This window comes from Lathamus discolor, chromosome 8 (assembly GCF_037157495.1).
Source record: "Lathamus discolor isolate bLatDis1 chromosome 8, bLatDis1.hap1, whole genome shotgun sequence".
NCBI classification, from domain to species: Eukaryota; Metazoa; Chordata; class Aves; order Psittaciformes; family Psittacidae; genus Lathamus; species Lathamus discolor.
Window position 1 is genome coordinate 8,612,069 of NC_088891.1, and position 17,918 is coordinate 8,629,986.

Genomic DNA, 17,918 nt, shown 5'->3' on the forward strand with positions numbered 1-17,918 from the left:
CCCCCCTGCTCCCAGGGCGCACATGATCTTTGCTTTCCTATTTCTCCTTTTATCCAGAGGATGAAAATGGAGGATACCCATTGGAATGGCAGATTTGGGATGGTGCAAGTAGAAATAACCTGAGCTCACCCTGTACCCTCATTCCAGGGACAGTCCTCAGTCACATAGTGAAAGTGATGACCTATTCGGGGAGGTTCTGAATGCACGGTCCCACAGTTGTTTGCTCTTGCAGGGAGCATTCCTCTAACTAAACAAGAATATGCTTCAGAGGGTGGGCTTCGCTTTTGCTCCAAAGCTTAGAGATGTGCCAAAACACAGAAGGTGTCTGCTTCAAGTTTTCTGCAGCGCCTCATGTGGTAGCAGGGACTGGTCTATGACCTGGAGATGTTCCCCAAAATACAGGTTGAGCCTTTTTCCTTCTCTTCTACTGGCAGCTTACCCCCAAATCCCTTTCTCCCTGCCTCACTTGGAGCCAAGGGAAGCATTGAATGTGTGGACTTCAGGCTTCGCAGGCTGAGATTGAGCACGGAAGGGATTTAATTTTACAGGATGCCTTTTTGCCTTAGATCCTTCAAGACAGGTAAAAAAATGTGTGTGATATTCATAAGCGTGATTCTTTGTACTGCCTAGAGCCAGACAAGATGAATAACACGAGAGCAGAGATCGAAACGTTGATACGTTCGTATTCATGAATTTTAATGTCAGAAGGGACAATTCTGGGTTGATCTGGGAATGCAGCTTTAAACTTCACCCAGCTGTCTCTGTACTAAGCCCATCAACTTGCACTTGCCTAAGTGGTACCTTCCAAAGAAGCCTTCAAGTTTGAATTTGAAGCTACTGAGGGATAGAAACTCCATTGCTCCCCTTGGTACGAGTGTCAATGATCCATCACCCCTGTGTAAAACGTGGGCTTTGTTTCACATGTGAATTTACTTGGCATGTAGCTCCCAGCTATTAGCTCTGTTGGTGACTTTGTTAGATTAATGGGCCCTTTAGCACCAGCAGCTTCTGCTTGAGACAATATTTGTGCACGTCTCAGTCTTTCTTTTCCTTTTTTGTTGCAGTAATTACATTCAGACTTTGAGCATCCCCTCACAAAGCATTTCCTCAGATCCTTGCTAGTGGATGTATTCTGCACCACCTTTTCCTGATATCCTCACGTCAACCCAGAGGTGTGTGGAGTCTTCCCATTGCTTGCCACTGTAGCACAGAGGTATTCCTGGGGGTTTTTATGTTGGATAATAGCAGTAGCTCTCCTGAGTGACTGTATTCTAGGACATGACACCCCACTGTCAGGCGCGTTCTGTGTCCGTTGCGTAATTTTGTCTGATTCTATTAAAACACAGTCTAATTGGAAACACATTGGGTCTAATACTGACCACTGTAGACTCCCAACAGAAATATCTCCTTCAATGTCAATGTACGTCAAATGGCTTCTTCTAGAGAGCTGCAGTTAGGTTTTTGATGAGCCGTTTTAATGTATGTACTACTGACACTGCGTATCTTCATATCATGGAACCTTGTGAAAGTGAAACCTTACCAAATCTGATTACAGGATGTTACAGACATGCAGGCAGCTTTATCAGACAAACTTAGAATCATGCCAACTAATAAAATCAAGTTTGGAAGCACCTGCTTTGTATACAAGTGCCCCAACGAAGATTAATATTGCACCTCTTCTTCAGTGATTTCTGAATTGAAGCCTGTATCTGATTTTTCATTATTTTGCCTGTAATTTATGTCAGTCAGACTAGCGCATATTTGAGGCTCATCGTTATGTATCTTGCCTGATTATTGGCACAGTGTTTCAGTATTTGGGACCTGCCCCAGTGCTCCAGCACAGATTATAAATGAACATCAGTGGGCCAGCAATTTACTCAGCCAGCTCCTTAAGGACTCTTGGGTATGGCTGTTTAGGCAAGCAGATTTCAGCCTGTTTATCCATAGCAGATGGTGTTTCCAATTCTCCTTGCTTACTGTTGAGCAGAAAGTGCTTCATTGCCCCTCATACCCCATCCTATGGGACACTTCACACTGCCTTCACCCGTCTACTGACTGCCAAACACTTTGACCTCTTCTGCATCATGGTAGTTGACTTGGTACTGGCCATCAGTAGAGGAAAACGAAGGCAAATGTCATGCTGCAAATTGGTTCATAATACATTGCTTATACAGATATCATTCCTAACCAGAGAGACACCCAAACATATGTACAGTTCCATGGTTTCTCCCTGATGTTGGCACTTACCTAACACTTTGTTCCCATACGCAGCAGAAATTGAGATATGTCCGTTTGATCTTGTTCAGCCCTACAGCTGAACACTCAAGCAGCTTCTCTGCTGATGTGTTCCATCCCTGTTCTCTCCTATTGTCCGCCAGTGTAGCTGTGTCTATTAACTAAGGCTTCCACAAAGATAAGATTGTGTGATGTGTCAGATCAAAATGAATGAGTGCATGAAGGTCAATTCTTTCATAAGTGAAAAGGTTAATGCCAGGCTGTACAGGATGAGGTTTATTTTTGGCCTTTTCTTGTGCCAGTGAGGACACTTACTGTCTTTCTGCAAGGTCAATAGGCGTATACTCAGTGTTCACTGTCAGCTGGGATATTTCTAGATCATAGGAGTTAAACAGCCAATATTTGGACAGGTGACCTCACAGGAAACACCAGTGATTCAGTAGGTGCGGTCCTTCTGAGTCAGGCCTGAGATGTGATGCCAGACGATGCCGTGTTGCTGGAGGACACGGTTTGTATTTAAAATGCAAACCAATTTGAGTGTTTGTGGCAATTTAATATCTCATGATATTACACTGGATGATAATCCAGTTAGGCCTAACTTAGTTGGCCTCCCTACATTGCTTCTGCCACCCAGTGTTAGCAGGATGCTCCTTTCCTTTCCTAAAGGTTTCAGAAAGAGCAGGTTGCTCTGGCTAATTGAGGGAACCCAGAAGGATATTTTTAGGGTGGATTAAGATGCCCAGAGTTGTATCCTGTGGATTTCTTGTATCAGTTCAGGAACCATTTGCAGTTAAGGCTATGTATGCTGTCAGTGCAAGAGTATTGGACCAAAGCATTGTAACCTTTGCCTTTTCCACTATGCAGAGGGCTGATTTCCCTTCAGAGCACTTTAAGGTATGCAAAATGCATCCAACCATCTGGCCTAAGAGCCAATACTGATTTAAGAGGGAGATGCTGGTGAGGGGCAGCTCCTGCTCTGAGACAAAGACTTGGTGGATGTGATGGTCCCTTTTGAGTAAATACATAGTAAGTGAAGATCTGTCACAAAGTTGTCTTTCTGCTTCACAAGATCAAGTCACAAGAGAGAGAATGGCAGAGCAATATAATAAGTGATCTATAATAACTCTTCAGTCTGTCGTACATAGCTGAGCGTCTTATTTGTCTCAGACTCATTTCCTGAAGCAAGAGGCACTTTGAGACAGCGTTCTTACCCAAGGACCAGCTTTCACTGACATATGTAGGAGGCTGAAGGGGTGACCGAAACCATCTCACTGCCTTGCAGCAGCATCCACAGCTCTCTGCTCCCTCTGAGCATACAGCTCTCATAAATCCTTTCTCCCTGTGTTGTTTCTTGCAGGTAAACTATGACCACTTTACTATTAGTGTTTGTGTGTTTGCCAGTCATCACCGCAGCTGCCTCTGTGGAGCTCTCAGGTACGTGCCTTGGGCTGTGGAAAAGCGGGACTGAGCAATGTGTTGTTCTTCTGTTGGGATGACCACTGTGCCATAACCTCTCACTACTCTTATACTTGACAGTCAGAGAGGTAGCTCCAGGAAAAGGCAGATTTATGTGGAAAATAAGGGAATTTCAGCATTCTGCTCTTTAAACCGTATCAGGTGTGATCTATCAGTGTGGACTGCAGCAGAGCCCTTCATTCCCACATCCGGCACTGGTCTAAATCCCCAAAGCAACCATGGCACAAGGTTGCTTATAACTTCCCTTTCTGAAAGTTATTTTGAGCAGACTAAACCAAAGAGGTTATGTCTGAATATGAAGGTACAGGTTTGCAAAGCAAATACAGGCACCGGAGCATATGGAACCACTGGATATTTGGTATTATATTCGTTATTGATGTAAGCATTATTTTGTTTGGGAATCGGCAGACAGCAGTGATGGCCTGGAAGTCAAGATACCTGAGCAGTCTCCCCTGCGTGTTATCCTGGGAAGCTCCCTGAACATCCCATGTTACTTCAACATCCCAGAGGAACAGGACACCAGTGCTCTACTAACCCCACGGATCAAATGGAGCAAGCTCTCCAATGGAACCGAAGTCGTCTTGCTAGTGGCCACCGGTGGGAAAATCCGGCTCAACACCGAGTACAGGGAGGTGATCTCTTTGCCCAATTACCCGGCCATCCCCACCGATGCCACTTTGGAAATCAAGGCGCTGAGATCCAACCACACTGGGATTTATCGCTGTGAAGTGATGTACGGGATTGAGGACAGACAAGACACAATAGAGGTCCTAGTGAAAGGTGAGATCCTGCCCTTGCTCTTGCCTCTCAAGGAAAAGCAAGGCAGAAAGGGAGGAAAAGACATATGGACAGAGGAGGTATTGCTCTCCCCATAGACATAAACCCTTTCCGTCAGGTCATAGATAAGGCAATGGGATGGTGAGTGGAAGCCATGGGTCAGTCATTTATTTTAGCAGGCTAGGACCAGACTAAACAAACCAGTAAAATGACTCATGGCAGAATATATGGCAATAAAATGACTCTTCTGGCAGAAGGTGAGTTACAGAGACAACCAGACCACATCCTTGGCAGGAGATGGTGCTGGGCACGCTGGGCTACTGCTCAGATGGGTGAAGCTGGGCTGTTACAAGACCTTTTATTTCTTCCCAGCATTTTAGGAGATGGGATGCCCTCAGCTGGAGAATTGGTCTGGCCTAGAAAAACCTTTCCCATCATCTCACAAAGCCCATCCTAATAATGGGCGGATAAAATAACACGTTTCCTACAAGTCTTATCTTGATCACGCCTTTTGCTTTCAGTGTAGGACAGAGACAGCTCTCACTACAATACTTAAGGGGCAGGTCTCTGCTGCTCACGTGCAGTGAAGCTTGTGTCTGACAGCAGAGCTGGGGAGCTCCCCATTGCCTCCTGGTGAATATCCCACTTGACTCAAAGCCCGCTCGTGCCAGACCGGAGCGTACCAATAGCCATCTTCTATAAAAGATCTATTCTGCAGCATGTCCGGAGACTTTATTTATCTCTTGTTATTGTTTCCTGGGTGTTCGTACCGTGGTTGACACCCTGCACCCTTGGTTCTGAGCAGAACCCTGGGAGGTGACAGCTTTCACAGTCCCTGCTCTGCCCCACTGGCTGATTTCTGAACCCTGCACTTAGAAGGCTGCACAGAGCTGTGTCAGGAAAGCATTGAGACCCGATGGTGATATTAGCAATGTGTTCTGGGCAATGGGTTTGCTCCCAGTGTTCACGCTACTACTCAGGTACTGGGTTTTAATGCACCATGACTTTGCTACAGCACTATGGGAGAGCAGTCTCTGTCCTAGGTCACCAATGTGCTCCACAAGGTCCTGTGAAAGGAGCCCATGAAGTCACCCTTGCCTTGGGATGCTCAAATACAATCAGCATAAATAGTCCATTGTTTCTAGTTGATACATGTAGTATCTGTCCAAATCCATAACTTCTCTATAAGGAGGGGGGCTGGTTGCTCTCCAGCAGACGTGTGAGTGGCGACCATTGTGTTTTCCAGGCGTCGTATTCCACTACAGAGCAATCTCCACAAGGTACACCTTGAACTTTGAGAAAGCAAAGCAGGCCTGTATCCAGAACAGTGCTGTCATTGCTACTCCCGAGCAGCTGCAAGCTGCCTACGAGGATGGGTACGAGCAGTGTGATGCTGGCTGGCTGGCTGATCAGACTGTCAGGTAAGGAACAGTAGAGGGGAAAGCCACAGCAGGGTCACAGGGAAGGGGTTCTGTGATGAAGACACCGACTGAAAATGGCTGAGACACTTGCTAAAGAGCAGCTGCTGTAGTTGGTGTGCAGAGGGAGGTGGCAGATTTCACACCATTCTCTGCCAGGGGGGAATCTGTAGCAGGAAAGCAGAGCGACCACTGTCCTCCTCAGCTGGTGATGGCGACTGAGGGGGCAATGGTTTAATCCTGATCCTTTGTCTTCCCTGAACAAAATGATGCCTATGCCCAAATGCACCAGTGTGTCCCCACTGTAGCGCTCCCCTCACTGGGAGGTACCTTGGCCTGACATCTTTGGTCAGTGGTCCTGCTGTGCTCAGGACCATCATGGGGAGGGCAGGACAGGAGATCATCCTTCCCCTTCCCCATACCCCAGGAAAAGCCGTAACCCATCACACAGTGCAGTGCTTCACAGTTTCATCCTAGCCTCACTGCGGCTGCCAGGGTTCTGCCCCCCTCACTCCTTACACTCTCTTTCCCCAGGTACCCCATCCACTGGCCCCGGGAGCGCTGCTACGGTGACAAGGATGAATTTCCAGGAGTGAGGACCTACGGTGTCCGTGAGCCAGATGAAACCTATGATGTTTACTGCTATGCAGAGCAAATGCAAGGTGATTTGGGGCTTTTATTGTTACTAGATACAGAAGCAGGACAAAGCTCTGATCGTGCTTGGACTGGACAGCAGTAAATATAGAAAGGCAAAGGGTCTAGAGACAAGACAGGTTAAAGATACCCAGCAAGGCCAGATGTTCTCTACAGTCTCTTTGTTAGACCTTGGACAATTTTAATGTCAAATGACTAATGCATTACAGAGGGTGGAGTCTGTCTAACCTCCACATGAATCCATGGCATCTCTGGTCATCCATTTGAGGGTGTGACATTGAGGTGCCCATCACCCACTCTTATGACGGGGATCCATTGGGATACTCAGCACATCAGAACTGAAATTTTCCTTTGTTTTCCTCTTGCCCTGTGGCTCCAGCTGGTTTGGGATGTCTGTATTCAGCCTGTAAGAATCCCTTTCTTTTGGACGGTCACCAACATGGGGTTGCAGTTCAGCGGTAACACACAGGGCTTTTCATCTTATCCGCACTCTCAGGAGTGGGAAGGGGGAACCAAAGGAGTTGGGATTAAATTGCACAGCTCAGTCCTGTGCTAACAAGTGCTGTGATTACAGGTAAAGTCTTTTACGCCACCGCCCCCGAGAAGTTCACCTTCCAAGAGGCTTTTGACAAGTGCCGCAGCCTGGGGGCCCGTTTGGCCACCACCGGGGAGCTGTACCTGGCCTGGAAGGACGGCATGGATGTGTGCAGTGCCGGCTGGCTGGCCGATCGCAGCGTCCGCTACCCCATCTCCAGAGCACGGCCCAACTGCGGAGGGAACCTGGTGGGAGTGCGCACAGTGTACCTGTACATCAACCAGACCGGGTACCCTCACCCCAGCTCTCGCTACGATGCCATCTGCTATAGCGGTGAGTGCGCTGGGGCTGTGGGATAAGCAGTGCGCAGTGCATCAGGAGGCAGGGGCTCCCTGGCCAGAGCTAACATCTTGCTGCTTTAAGCTGGTTTTAAGAGGGGATGAAAGCAGGTTTGGCAAAGGACTCGGTCCTCTGCTCGTGTTCAGGTAGGAAGCAGATCCAGAAAGGCTGCCTGAGCTATACAAGCGGTGGTGCTGTAACCCACCCCTCTTCGATCCCGTTGCCTTTCTCCCACTGCTCAGACCTCTGGAGGTTACTCAAGCTTCCCCCGCTCCGTCCGGCCACCTTAAATTCCTTGCAGCAGGCACTAGAGGTCAGTGCAGACTTGGATATGGGCAAGGTGTTCCCGGGAAAAGCTGGAGGGGGAGCAGGGAAAGTCCGCTCTGATTTACCCGCTGCGGAGCGTGTGGCGGCTCATTGCTTCCAACTCATGAACATGCCCTTCGTGCTGAGGTGGAGTAGAAAGCAACAGCAGAAGCAAGGAAACAATTTCTTCTACCAGACCATCACGATTCCCCTGCTCCCCTCAGAGCCAGCAGAGACCCAGGTTCTCAGAGGCTAAACTGATAACATCCTCTCCGATCTCTGCCTTGTGTCCTGGTGCAGGGGATGACGTTGAGGCTCTGGTGCCAGGGCAGTTCATTGACGAGACTGGAAGCGAGCTGGGCAGCGCTTTCACCGTGCAGACCGTCACCCGCACCGAGGTGGAGCTGTCACTGCCCCGCAACGCCACCGAGGAGGAGGCCCGCGGCAGCATCGCCACGCTGGAGCCCATGGACATCACCCCCACCGCCACCGAGCTCTATGAGGGCTTCACTGTGCTGCCCGATCTCTTTGCCACCGGTGTCACAGTAGAGACAGCGGCCCCAGAGGAGGAGAACGTGACCAGGGGGGATGTCACGGGGGTGTGGGCTGTGCCTGAAGGGGTCACCACCATCACCTTAGGCACTGCCATCACCACCGAAGCGGCAGAGGTGAGCACGGTGGAAGAGGCCCTGGGGGTGACTGCCACACCAGGGCTGGAGCCCGCTTCGGTGTTCACAGTGGAAGATCAGCTCGTGCAAGTGACGGCAGTGCCCGGTGTTGGTCTCCTCCCCGAGCAGCCCATCTCCCCCACAGGTAAGTCACCAGGAGTGAGAAGCCTGAAGGTCGGTTTCTCCTTGGGGTAACCATTCAGCTGAAAACAGCCCGAGCTATCACAAGGTGCCTGGAGATGTGCAGGTGTGTCTGGGGTCAAGGATAGGCTGAGTACATCCATTGCAGTATGACAAGGAGGGCTGAGGAGGAGGATCTGAGCCACCCCATCATGGGCTGAAAAGGACCCAGGTGGCTGATGCTTGGAGCTGCAGTGGTCACACTGTGTTCCCATGTGCGTCTGCCTCCAAGAAAGGGGAAAGCCAAGGTAGGAAGATCCTAGAGGAGGGCTAAAAAGATTCCCAGAACATGGCAGTGGAGCTAAATGAATGAGGCATCTCCATCAAAGTGGAGTTGTTAGACACTGGTCCCTGCACTATTGTTGGGAAGACACTTTCTGGTCACACATCTTGGTATAGGGGGGTCCCATATCCGTTGTCTCACCACAGCATCTCCTCTCCCAGGTGTGGTGTTTCACTACCGTGCTGGCACCAGCAGATACGCCTTCTCCTTCGTCCAAGCCCAGCAGGCCTGCCTGGAGAACAACGCCGTTATTGCCACTCCAGAACAGCTCCAGGCTGCCTACGAGGCTGGGTTTGACCAGTGCGATGCCGGCTGGCTGCGGGACCAGACAGTCAGGTACTGATGTGTGGAAGACACCTCCCAGAATGACTACTTACCCATGAAACTGAGGCTTTACTCTGGCTTGTCCTGCTGCTCTGCTCATTGGCATCTAAAGCTTTGCTGACCTATGGTTGTCTCTAGGCCATGATATGTAGTGGCCAATAGATGTGTTCTTCTCAACCTGTCCTACTTGATTCCTAACCTGTGTACACATTCTGCAGTGGTGAGCTCCCTGACATGTAGAAGTAGAGGGTTTGCATTCATCTCCCCAAGCTGTAAGTGGGCTTGTTTCCAAGTCATGCTGGGGTCTCTGAGCACCCCTAACAATGAAGTGCTTGTGTCTTGCTCCCAAGTACACTGAGGTTCTTCAGTCCAGAGTACATAAGGTTGACCTTGGATTAACTCCTCTTCTTTTGGTAGGTATCCCATTGTGAACCCCCGAAGTAACTGTGTAGGAGACAAAGAGAACTCTCCAGGCGTACGGTCATACGGCATGCGCCCAGCTTCAGAGACCTATGATGTGTACTGCTACATCGACAGGCTCAAGGGTGCGTTCTCCCCATTCCTATGGGCACTGCTGTGGAGCAAAAACATGCTTCACACCTCCACATCTGCATGCGTATGGATGGGATGCAGGGACTCATGCCTGTTTCCTCTCCCATCCCTCAGGCGAGGTGTTCTTCGCATCCCAGCCAGAGCAGTTCACCTTCCTAGAGGCTCAGCAGCACTGTGAGAGCCAAAACGCCACGCTGGCCTCTGTTGGCCAGCTCCACGCCGCCTGGAAGCAGGGTCTGGACAGATGCTATGCTGGCTGGTTAGCCGACGGCAGCCTCCGCTATCCCATTGTGAGCCCCCGTCCTGCCTGCGGCGGGGATGCGCCTGGTGTGAGAACCATCTACCAGCACTACAACCAGACGGGCTTTCCGGACCCACTGTCCCGGCATCACGCCTTCTGCTTCAGAGGTACCTTCCCACCCGTTGCAGGGTGTGGAGAGCTGTCTCCTCAGGGAAAGGCATTCCACAAGGGAGGTTGGAAATATTGGGGTGCCAGGTCGGGAAAGCCCCAGCATCCTGGGCTGCGACTTGTTGGGAGCTCACTCCAATTCCTTTCTGTTCCAGCCCTGCCACCTGCGGAGGAGGAAGGGGTCACCTCGTTCTTTGAAGATGATGTGCTGGCAACCCAAGTGATCCCTGGAGTGGAGGGGGTACCCTCTGGGGAGGAGGTGACCGTGGAGACAGAGTTTGCCACTCAACCTGAGAATCAGACAGCCTGGGGGACTGAGGTGTTCCCAACCGATGTGTCGCTGCTCTCAGGTAGGTCACAGCTTCCCCACCGCCTGGGTCACGCTTGGCTGGTGTTGCAGGGTTGGGACACTCACAGAATAAATGGGCTGTGTCCTTGCTGAAGGGGAATTCCTCTAAATCTCAATGATTACCACCATATCAGCAAAGGCTGAGTCTATGCTCGCAGGAGGAGTTACACGTGTGTATTATTGAACTTCTATCTAGGACTGAATGAACGACCGGCACGTGCAGCCTTCCTAGAGCACCTCACAAAATATGTTGCTGTGTATCCGGGATGGCAAGCTAGAAACAGATCTCACGTCTTGTCTTCTACAGAGGACAGAGCTGCAGTGTGATCAGAGCAGCACCAGTCTTTTTCTCTTCCAAATGTTATCTCCAAGGAAGCAGTAGCTTGGTTATGGCACCTGGGAATTAGTGTGGCTGTTGAACATCCTCAATGTTCATTAACAGATTTGAAGGGACCAGATTACTTCTGCAGGCACATAGGACTTTTTGCCTTTACCTCAAAGGTATCAGCATGGAGATAAGGTCAATCAGGAAATTAATAGCCTTTTTAGAATAGTTTAGCAAACAATCTTCTTATCTTCCTCTCTTTGTTTTCTCTTTCTTTTCCAGTGACCCCATCTGCTTTTCCTCCTGCTACCATAATACCAGAGGAAACACCTACAGATGCTTCTGTCAGTGAAGTGTCAGGGGAGGTGACTGGATCTGGAGAGCATCAAGTCAGTGGTGAATCTTCAGCATCTGGCTGGGTGTCCGGAGTCCCGGATACAAGCGGAGAACCATCTTCTGGAGTTTTTGGACTCGGTGGAGAACACTCAGGGATTGGTGAAAGTGGATTACCATCAGTAGACCTGCATACCAGTGGCTTTCTACCTGAAGAAAGCGGGCTACCCTCAGGGGACCTGAGTGGTGTGACTTCTGGTATTGTTGACATCAGTGGGTTATCTTCTGCAGAGGAAGGTGTATCAGTGTCTGTTTCAAGGATACCAGAGGTCAGTGGGATGCCATCTGGAGCGGAAAGCAGTGGGCTGCCTTTTGGATTTAGTGGAGAAACATCTGGCACTGAACTAGTCAGCGGCGTGTCATCTGGAGAAGAAAGCGGACTTGCCTCTGGTTTTCCTACTGTCTCTCTTGTGGATACCACATTGGTGGAAGTTGCAACAACAGCACCGGAACGGCGAGAGGAGGGAAAAGGATCCATTGGAGTCAGCGGTGAAGGAGACCTCTCAGGGTTCCCATCCGCTGAGTGGGACACGAGTGGCAGAGCCCAAGGGTTACCCTTGGGAGAAGAGCTCAGCGGGGAGCCCTCCGGAGGGCCTGAGCTCAGTGGGGAACCTTCTGGGGTACCTGAGCTCAGCGGGGAGCCCTCTGGAAGGTCTGAGCTCAGTGGGGAGCCTTCCGGGGTTCCTGAGCTCAGCGGGGAGCCCTCCGGAGGGCTTGAGCTCAGTGGGTTGCCCTCAGGACTGGATGTCAGTGGAGAACCATCTGGAACACATGAGATCAGTGGTCTGGTGGACATAAGTGGCCTTCCTTCTGGGACTGATGGAAGCGGTGAGGCCTCGGGCATTACCTTTGTAGATGCCAGTTTGGAAGAAGTGACCACAGCCCCCTCAGTTACTGGAGCAGAAGCAAAAGAGATCTTGGAAATCAGTGGGTTGCCTTCAGGAGGTGAACACGCATCGGGCATGGCATCCGGGAGCTCAGACATCAGTGGGGAGCCTTCCGGGCACGTGGACTTTGGTGGGAGTGTTTCTGGAGTGCTCGAGACGAGCGGGCATCCGAGTGGAGTGATTGACAGCAGTGGAGAAGTCTCTGGAGCCGATGTCAGCAGTGGGCTACTGTCTGGAGAGGGAAGCGGACTCACCTCTGGCTTCCCCACGGTCTCTCTTGTGGATACGCCTTTGATAGAAGCTGTAACACAGACATCAGTTGCACAAGAGGTGGGAGAAGGGCCGTCTGGGGTAATAGAAATCAGTGGATTTCCTTCTGGAGACAGAGGACTCTCTGGAGAAGGGTCTGGAGCCGTGGAGACCAGCGGGTTTCCTTCAGGGACAGGAGACTTCAGTGGAGAGCTATCCGGGATTCCATACATCACTGGAGACATTCCTGGAGCCACAGACCTAAGTGGCCAATCTTCAGCAGTGACTGACGTTAGTGGGGAGGCCTCAGGGCTTCCAGAAGTCACTTTGGTCACTTCTGATCTAGAAGAAGTCGTGACGAGACCAACAGTATCACAGGAGCTGGGTGGCGAAACAGCCGTCACGTTTCCCTACGGCTTTGGGCCAAGTGGTGAGGCCTCTGCATCTGGTGAACTAAGTGGGGAAACATCCGCATTGCCAGAAAGTGGTGTAGAAACATCAACAGCTTATGAAATCAGTGGTGAAACACCTGCGCTTCCTGAAACTGGTATAGAAACATCCGCGACTCAAGAAATCAGCGGTGAAACATCTGCATTCCATGAAACCAGTGTAGAAACATCCACAATTCACGAAATCAGTGGGGAGACGTCTGCCTTTCCTGAATTTAGCGTAGAAACATCAACAATCCCAGAAGCCAGTGGGGAAACATCTGCATTTCCGGAAGTGTTCATAGAAACATCCACAAGTCAAGAAGCCGGGGGTGAAACATCTGGCTACCCTGAAATCATCATAGAAACATCCACAGCTCAAGAAGTAAGTGGGGAAACGTCTGCGTTTCCTGAAAGCAGCACAGAAACATCCACAATACAAGAAATCAGTGGGGAAGCATCTGCATTTCCTGAGATTAGAATAGAAACGTCCACAAGTCAAGACATCAGTGGGGAAACGTCTGCATTTCCTGAAATCAGAATAGAAACATTTACAAGTCAAGAAGCCAGGGGTGAGACATCTGCTTACCCCGAAATCAGCATAGAAACATCCACAGTCCATGAAACCAGTGGGGAAACATCTGCCTTTCCTGAAATCAGCATTGAAACCTCAACAGTCCATGAAATCAGTGGAGAAACATCTGCCTTTCCTGAAATTATCATAGAAACTTCGACAGTCCGTGAAATCAGTGGAGAAAGTTCTGCGTTTCCTGAAATCAGAATAGAAACATCCACAAATCAAGAAGCCAGGGGTGAAACATCTGCCTATCCCGAAATTAGTATAGAAACATCCACAGTCCATGAAACTAGTGGGGAATCATCTGCCTTCCCTGAAATAAGCATAGAAACATCAACAGTCCACGAAATCAGTGGAGAAACATCTGCATTTCCTGAAATCAGCATAGAGACTTCGACGATCCATGATATTAGTGGGGAAACTTCTGCCTTTCCTGAAATTAGCATAGAAACTTCAGCAGTCCACGAAATCAGTGGAGAAACGTCTGCCTTTCCTGAAATTAGAATAGAAACACCCACAAGTCAAGAAGCCCGAGGTGAAACGTCTGCATTTCCCGAGATCAGCATAGAAACTTCTACAGTCCATGAAATCAGTGGGGAAACATCTGCATTCCCTGGGATTAGCATAGAAACACCAACGAGTCAAGAAGCCAGGGGTGAAACATCTGCCTATCCTGAAATCGTCATAGAAACATCCACAGTTCAAGAAGTAAGTGGGGAAACGTCTGTGTTTCCTGAAGTCAGAATAGAAACTTCTACAAACCAAGAAGCCCGGGGTAAAACATCTGCATTTCCTGAGACCAGCATAGAAACATCCACAGTCCATGAAATCAGTGGGGAAACATCTGCATTTCCTGAAATCAGCAGAGAAACATCCACGGTCCATGAAACCAGTGGAGAAGCATCTGCATTGCCTGCTGCTAACATCAATACAGCTGCTAACATAGACATAGCTGCCACATCTTTGGCCGGTAGTGAGCCCACTGGTGCTCCTGAGAAGGAAATTCCTGACGCAACATCTGGGTCTGTGACGCATTCAATTGCAGGGGAAGCCTCTGTTCCAGACATTGTAATTAGTACCAGTGCTCCAGATGTGGAACCAACACAGGGACCCAGGAACCTTGAAGAGGCTCAGCTCGAAATAGAGCCCTCCCCTCCTGCAGTGTCAGGACAAGAGACGGAGGCAGCGGTTGTTCTAGACAATCCCCATCTGCTTGCCACCGCTACTGCTGCCCTGCCTCAAGTCCCACAAGAAGCAATAGACACATTAGGACCCACTACAGAAGGTACTGTGTCTCCTCATATGGAAGGGAATGTGCTCGGGAAGGAAGGGAGGGAGGGGGCATAGCTGTTACTTTCCTTGCTTCTTCTACAGCAGCCAGCATTAACACAGAAGCAGGCTTGAGCAGAGCATGATCGTGTGGGAAGCCATAAACGGGTGGAGTTTTTCACAGGTTGTGTTCGTTGAATCATAGCATCATCTAGGTTGGAAAAGACCTTTAAAATCACCAAGTCCAACCTTTACCCCAGCACTGCCAAGACCACCACTAAGCTATGTCCCATCTACACGTCTTTTAAATACCTCCGGAGATGGTGACTTCACCACTTCTCTGGCACCTGCCCAGAACATGATGTAGGCATCCTCTGCTTGTGCCCCCTGGGGTACCCAGATCATCACATAAGTGATAAGGATGTAAGTGAGCTCTCCCCTCTTTCCTACTGGAGATGGGGTTTGAGAAAGAGTATTCTGTGAATGGTCATTGAGAGCCGCTGTGACCACGTCCGTGGGTGTAATACATCTGGGAAAGCACTAGGGCATTCACACCCCCTCTGAGTTTGCTCTAAGGCATTGCTATACTCCAGAGAAAACAGCAATCTTTTTCCTTTTATGTGGAAACAAGAACAAAGACAGCTCCACCCACCAGAGAATTCCAACCTGGCTGTGGACGCAGGCAAGAAGTTGGATAAGATGGGCTGCAAGACTCTGTCCTGTTTTGTTTCTCTTCGCATGATGTGTTGACTTGCTGCCTGTATCCCCAAGTGTTTCATAGTGCTTGATCCAGAGTGGGAGGGAGGCTGGCCATCAACAAGTTTGCATTGCCAAGGGGCAAGAGGCAAAGCAAGCGAGCTGGGGATAAAAACCTCTGCTCTCAGCATCACCTGCAATGTTTGCCTTGGGTAAACTGCTCCGATCGCTTTGGCACAGGGCATGGCCACCCTCTGGTTTGTCATAGGCTGCTCTCTGCAGCTAGAATGGGCTGAATGTGTGAGACGATGCTCAGGACAGCGATACCTTTTGTCAGCTCCACTGACAAATGCTCTTCCTTCCACCCTGCCCCTTTCTGGTGTTTTAGTGTTGTCTTTGGTAGGATCCCTTGTTGCCAAGTATAAACAGACACAGTATTCAAATCTGAGCAACCATTTATGGTGAAAACACGCTGTCAGCTTTCTGACAAGCATCCCCCCAGCAGTGTTCACGTGCTGTGGAGGCGCTGGGATACTGCAATGAGAAGAAAACAAGATGGGATGTTGTTGCGCTTGCTGGTGGCTGCTTCTTGGTAGAAGAGGAGCCCCGCAACACCCCTGGCCATGGCTTGGTTTCACTCTGCTGCAATTAGGAGCCTGTTCTTGTGTTCCCTGTTTGAAAACCATCAGCGCTTGTGTTGTTTTATGAAGGTCTTACATATGCTCAGTTCCCAATGGGTTACACCTTCATGTGGGACAGTTGCTTAAGCATGGTACAAAATGTGCACGTAAAAAGATTTGCTCAGTTCCTTCTAACAAAAGTAATATTAATTCCACTCCCTCCATTTCCTCATGAACTGCTGCTTTTGGGTTAATTTACACCATTCAGCATGGGTAGCTCTGGACTCAGTAAGTGTCTGTAAATGCAGGGCTTTGTGCAGCTCAGTCTGGTTTCTAACATCATTTCCATCCCCAAAGTGTTCCAAATGAGTCACTGCGCTTCTCTCTGCGTCACTTCCCTCCCTCTGAGAAAACAGGTAATCACAAACCTTTGTTCAGTCCTGCTTATAACACATTTGAGGGCCTGTCTGCCTCTGCTGAGCAGAGGATGCTGCAAGAGCGGGTGAGGGCAAGTCAACGGGGTCATTGCTGGATGCCTGGCACAGCATCCAGGGCTTGGCAGGGTGCTGCAGGATTTACGCACCTAAAAGCCCTCCTTCCACAACCAATGTGCTCTGATTTGGGGCCATGCTCGCTGCCACATCCAATCCTGGACATAAAAACAAGCCAGCAAAGGCAGGGTTGAGGAAAAAGAAGGAAACCAGCCAGTGAGGCTCAGCAGAAAAAAAAAATGAGAAAAAAAATATTGGCCCCAAAGTAGGGTTTTATTTCACTGCTTTTTCTTTTTATAAATTACCCACAAGGCGATTGCCAGATTCTTGGGAGCATTTGTTAGCCAACATTCTCGTGAAGTATTTGGAAAGAAAACCATGTGTTCGGCAGCTCATGTGTGAAGAAGCTTGAGAAATGTTCTGAAATTGGAACGCTCTGTGTATTTGTAAGTGATGGGGATGATGATGTAGCAGCTGGGGTTTCTTAGCAGGTGACAGGGAGAGGTAAGTGACGACTGAAGTTTAACTGTAGGCTCTTTATATAAACTAGAGATGGGCTTGAGTACACGTGCGAGGATGGTGCTCCCCCTAGGGAAGATATTCTAGGGTAAAACATCTCTTTTTATTGGCATGTTTCTTTACTACAGTGTCCCTGTAGGGTTAAATGCAGTCAGGGTCTGAAGGAAACTCATCCAGGTGGCAAGAAGTGTATTGGCCATGAACTGGCAACACCATTTCCAGAGAAACAGAGCAAAGTGATGACAAAAGAAGGGGAAAAAAAGAGAGAAAAATAATCATAGATTTCCTTTTTTGGGGTCGTTACCCTTTTTACAGTGCTCTGGGGATTGTGAACATGGAAAGCCTACAAGGAAAAGAACCACAGGCTGGAGCCTGAAGTGCTATTTCTCATGTCGTGGCTGCCTTTCCACCTGAAGCCTCCAGGTTCTTGCAAAAAGATCAGTTCTAGCATCTGTGCCTTGTGCTGTGCTCAGAGTTGGAAGGATGTGATGGATGCCCATTAAGTGCAATTACTTTTAACTAGCATTGAAGCACTCGTTTTCAGCTTAGTGAAGAGCAGGAAGACATGAGGCTGTTGTCCTCTTGTCCCATCATTGAAGGGTTCCAGTTAGATCTTGCAGACTTTCTAGTGGGGTGATTTAAGAAGAATGGCGTTTTTTCTCTGCTGTAGCCTCTACTTTTCTCTAAAAACCAGAAGCACAAGAAGACTGAAGATTAACACTTGGAGTGCCAGTATTTTTTTAGTATTCAACCAAATTGAAGGCTATGCATGCACATGTCTTTAGTCAGCAGTTTGGTTCCTCCATGGCAGGAGCCCCACAAGCTTCAAGAATAGTCCATAGGCTTGGCTTCTTCATCCAGAGTTTTGCCAATTCAGCAGCTCTTTTTGCTGCTTGTAACATTGGAAGACAAATAATTATTAGTTGAAAAAAGCATGCTGGCGCTGCAGTGGAAGGCTG

The 17,918-nt window shown here is 49.3% G+C and overlaps 1 protein-coding gene across 2 annotated transcripts in view; it reads left to right on the top strand.

Annotated features, from left to right (window-relative positions):
* ACAN (aggrecan) overlaps window positions 1–17,918 on the top strand; it is a 49,296-nt gene that overhangs the window by 19,878 nt on the left and 11,500 nt on the right. For both annotated transcript variants that reach the window (XM_065688255.1, XM_065688254.1), the window contains exons 3-13: window positions 3,593–3,669; window positions 4,120–4,491; window positions 5,735–5,909; window positions 6,441–6,568; window positions 7,135–7,428; window positions 8,041–8,553; window positions 9,033–9,207; window positions 9,613–9,740; window positions 9,862–10,155; window positions 10,312–10,506; window positions 11,113–14,649. In XM_065688255.1, the coding sequence (XP_065544327.1) occupies window positions 3,600–3,669; window positions 4,120–4,491; window positions 5,735–5,909; window positions 6,441–6,568; window positions 7,135–7,428; window positions 8,041–8,553; window positions 9,033–9,207; window positions 9,613–9,740; window positions 9,862–10,155; window positions 10,312–10,506; window positions 11,113–14,649 (5,881 nt within the window). In that variant the 5' untranslated portion in view covers window positions 3,593–3,599. The remainder of the gene's footprint in view (window positions 1–3,592; window positions 3,670–4,119; window positions 4,492–5,734; window positions 5,910–6,440; window positions 6,569–7,134; window positions 7,429–8,040; window positions 8,554–9,032; window positions 9,208–9,612; window positions 9,741–9,861; window positions 10,156–10,311; window positions 10,507–11,112; window positions 14,650–17,918) is intronic.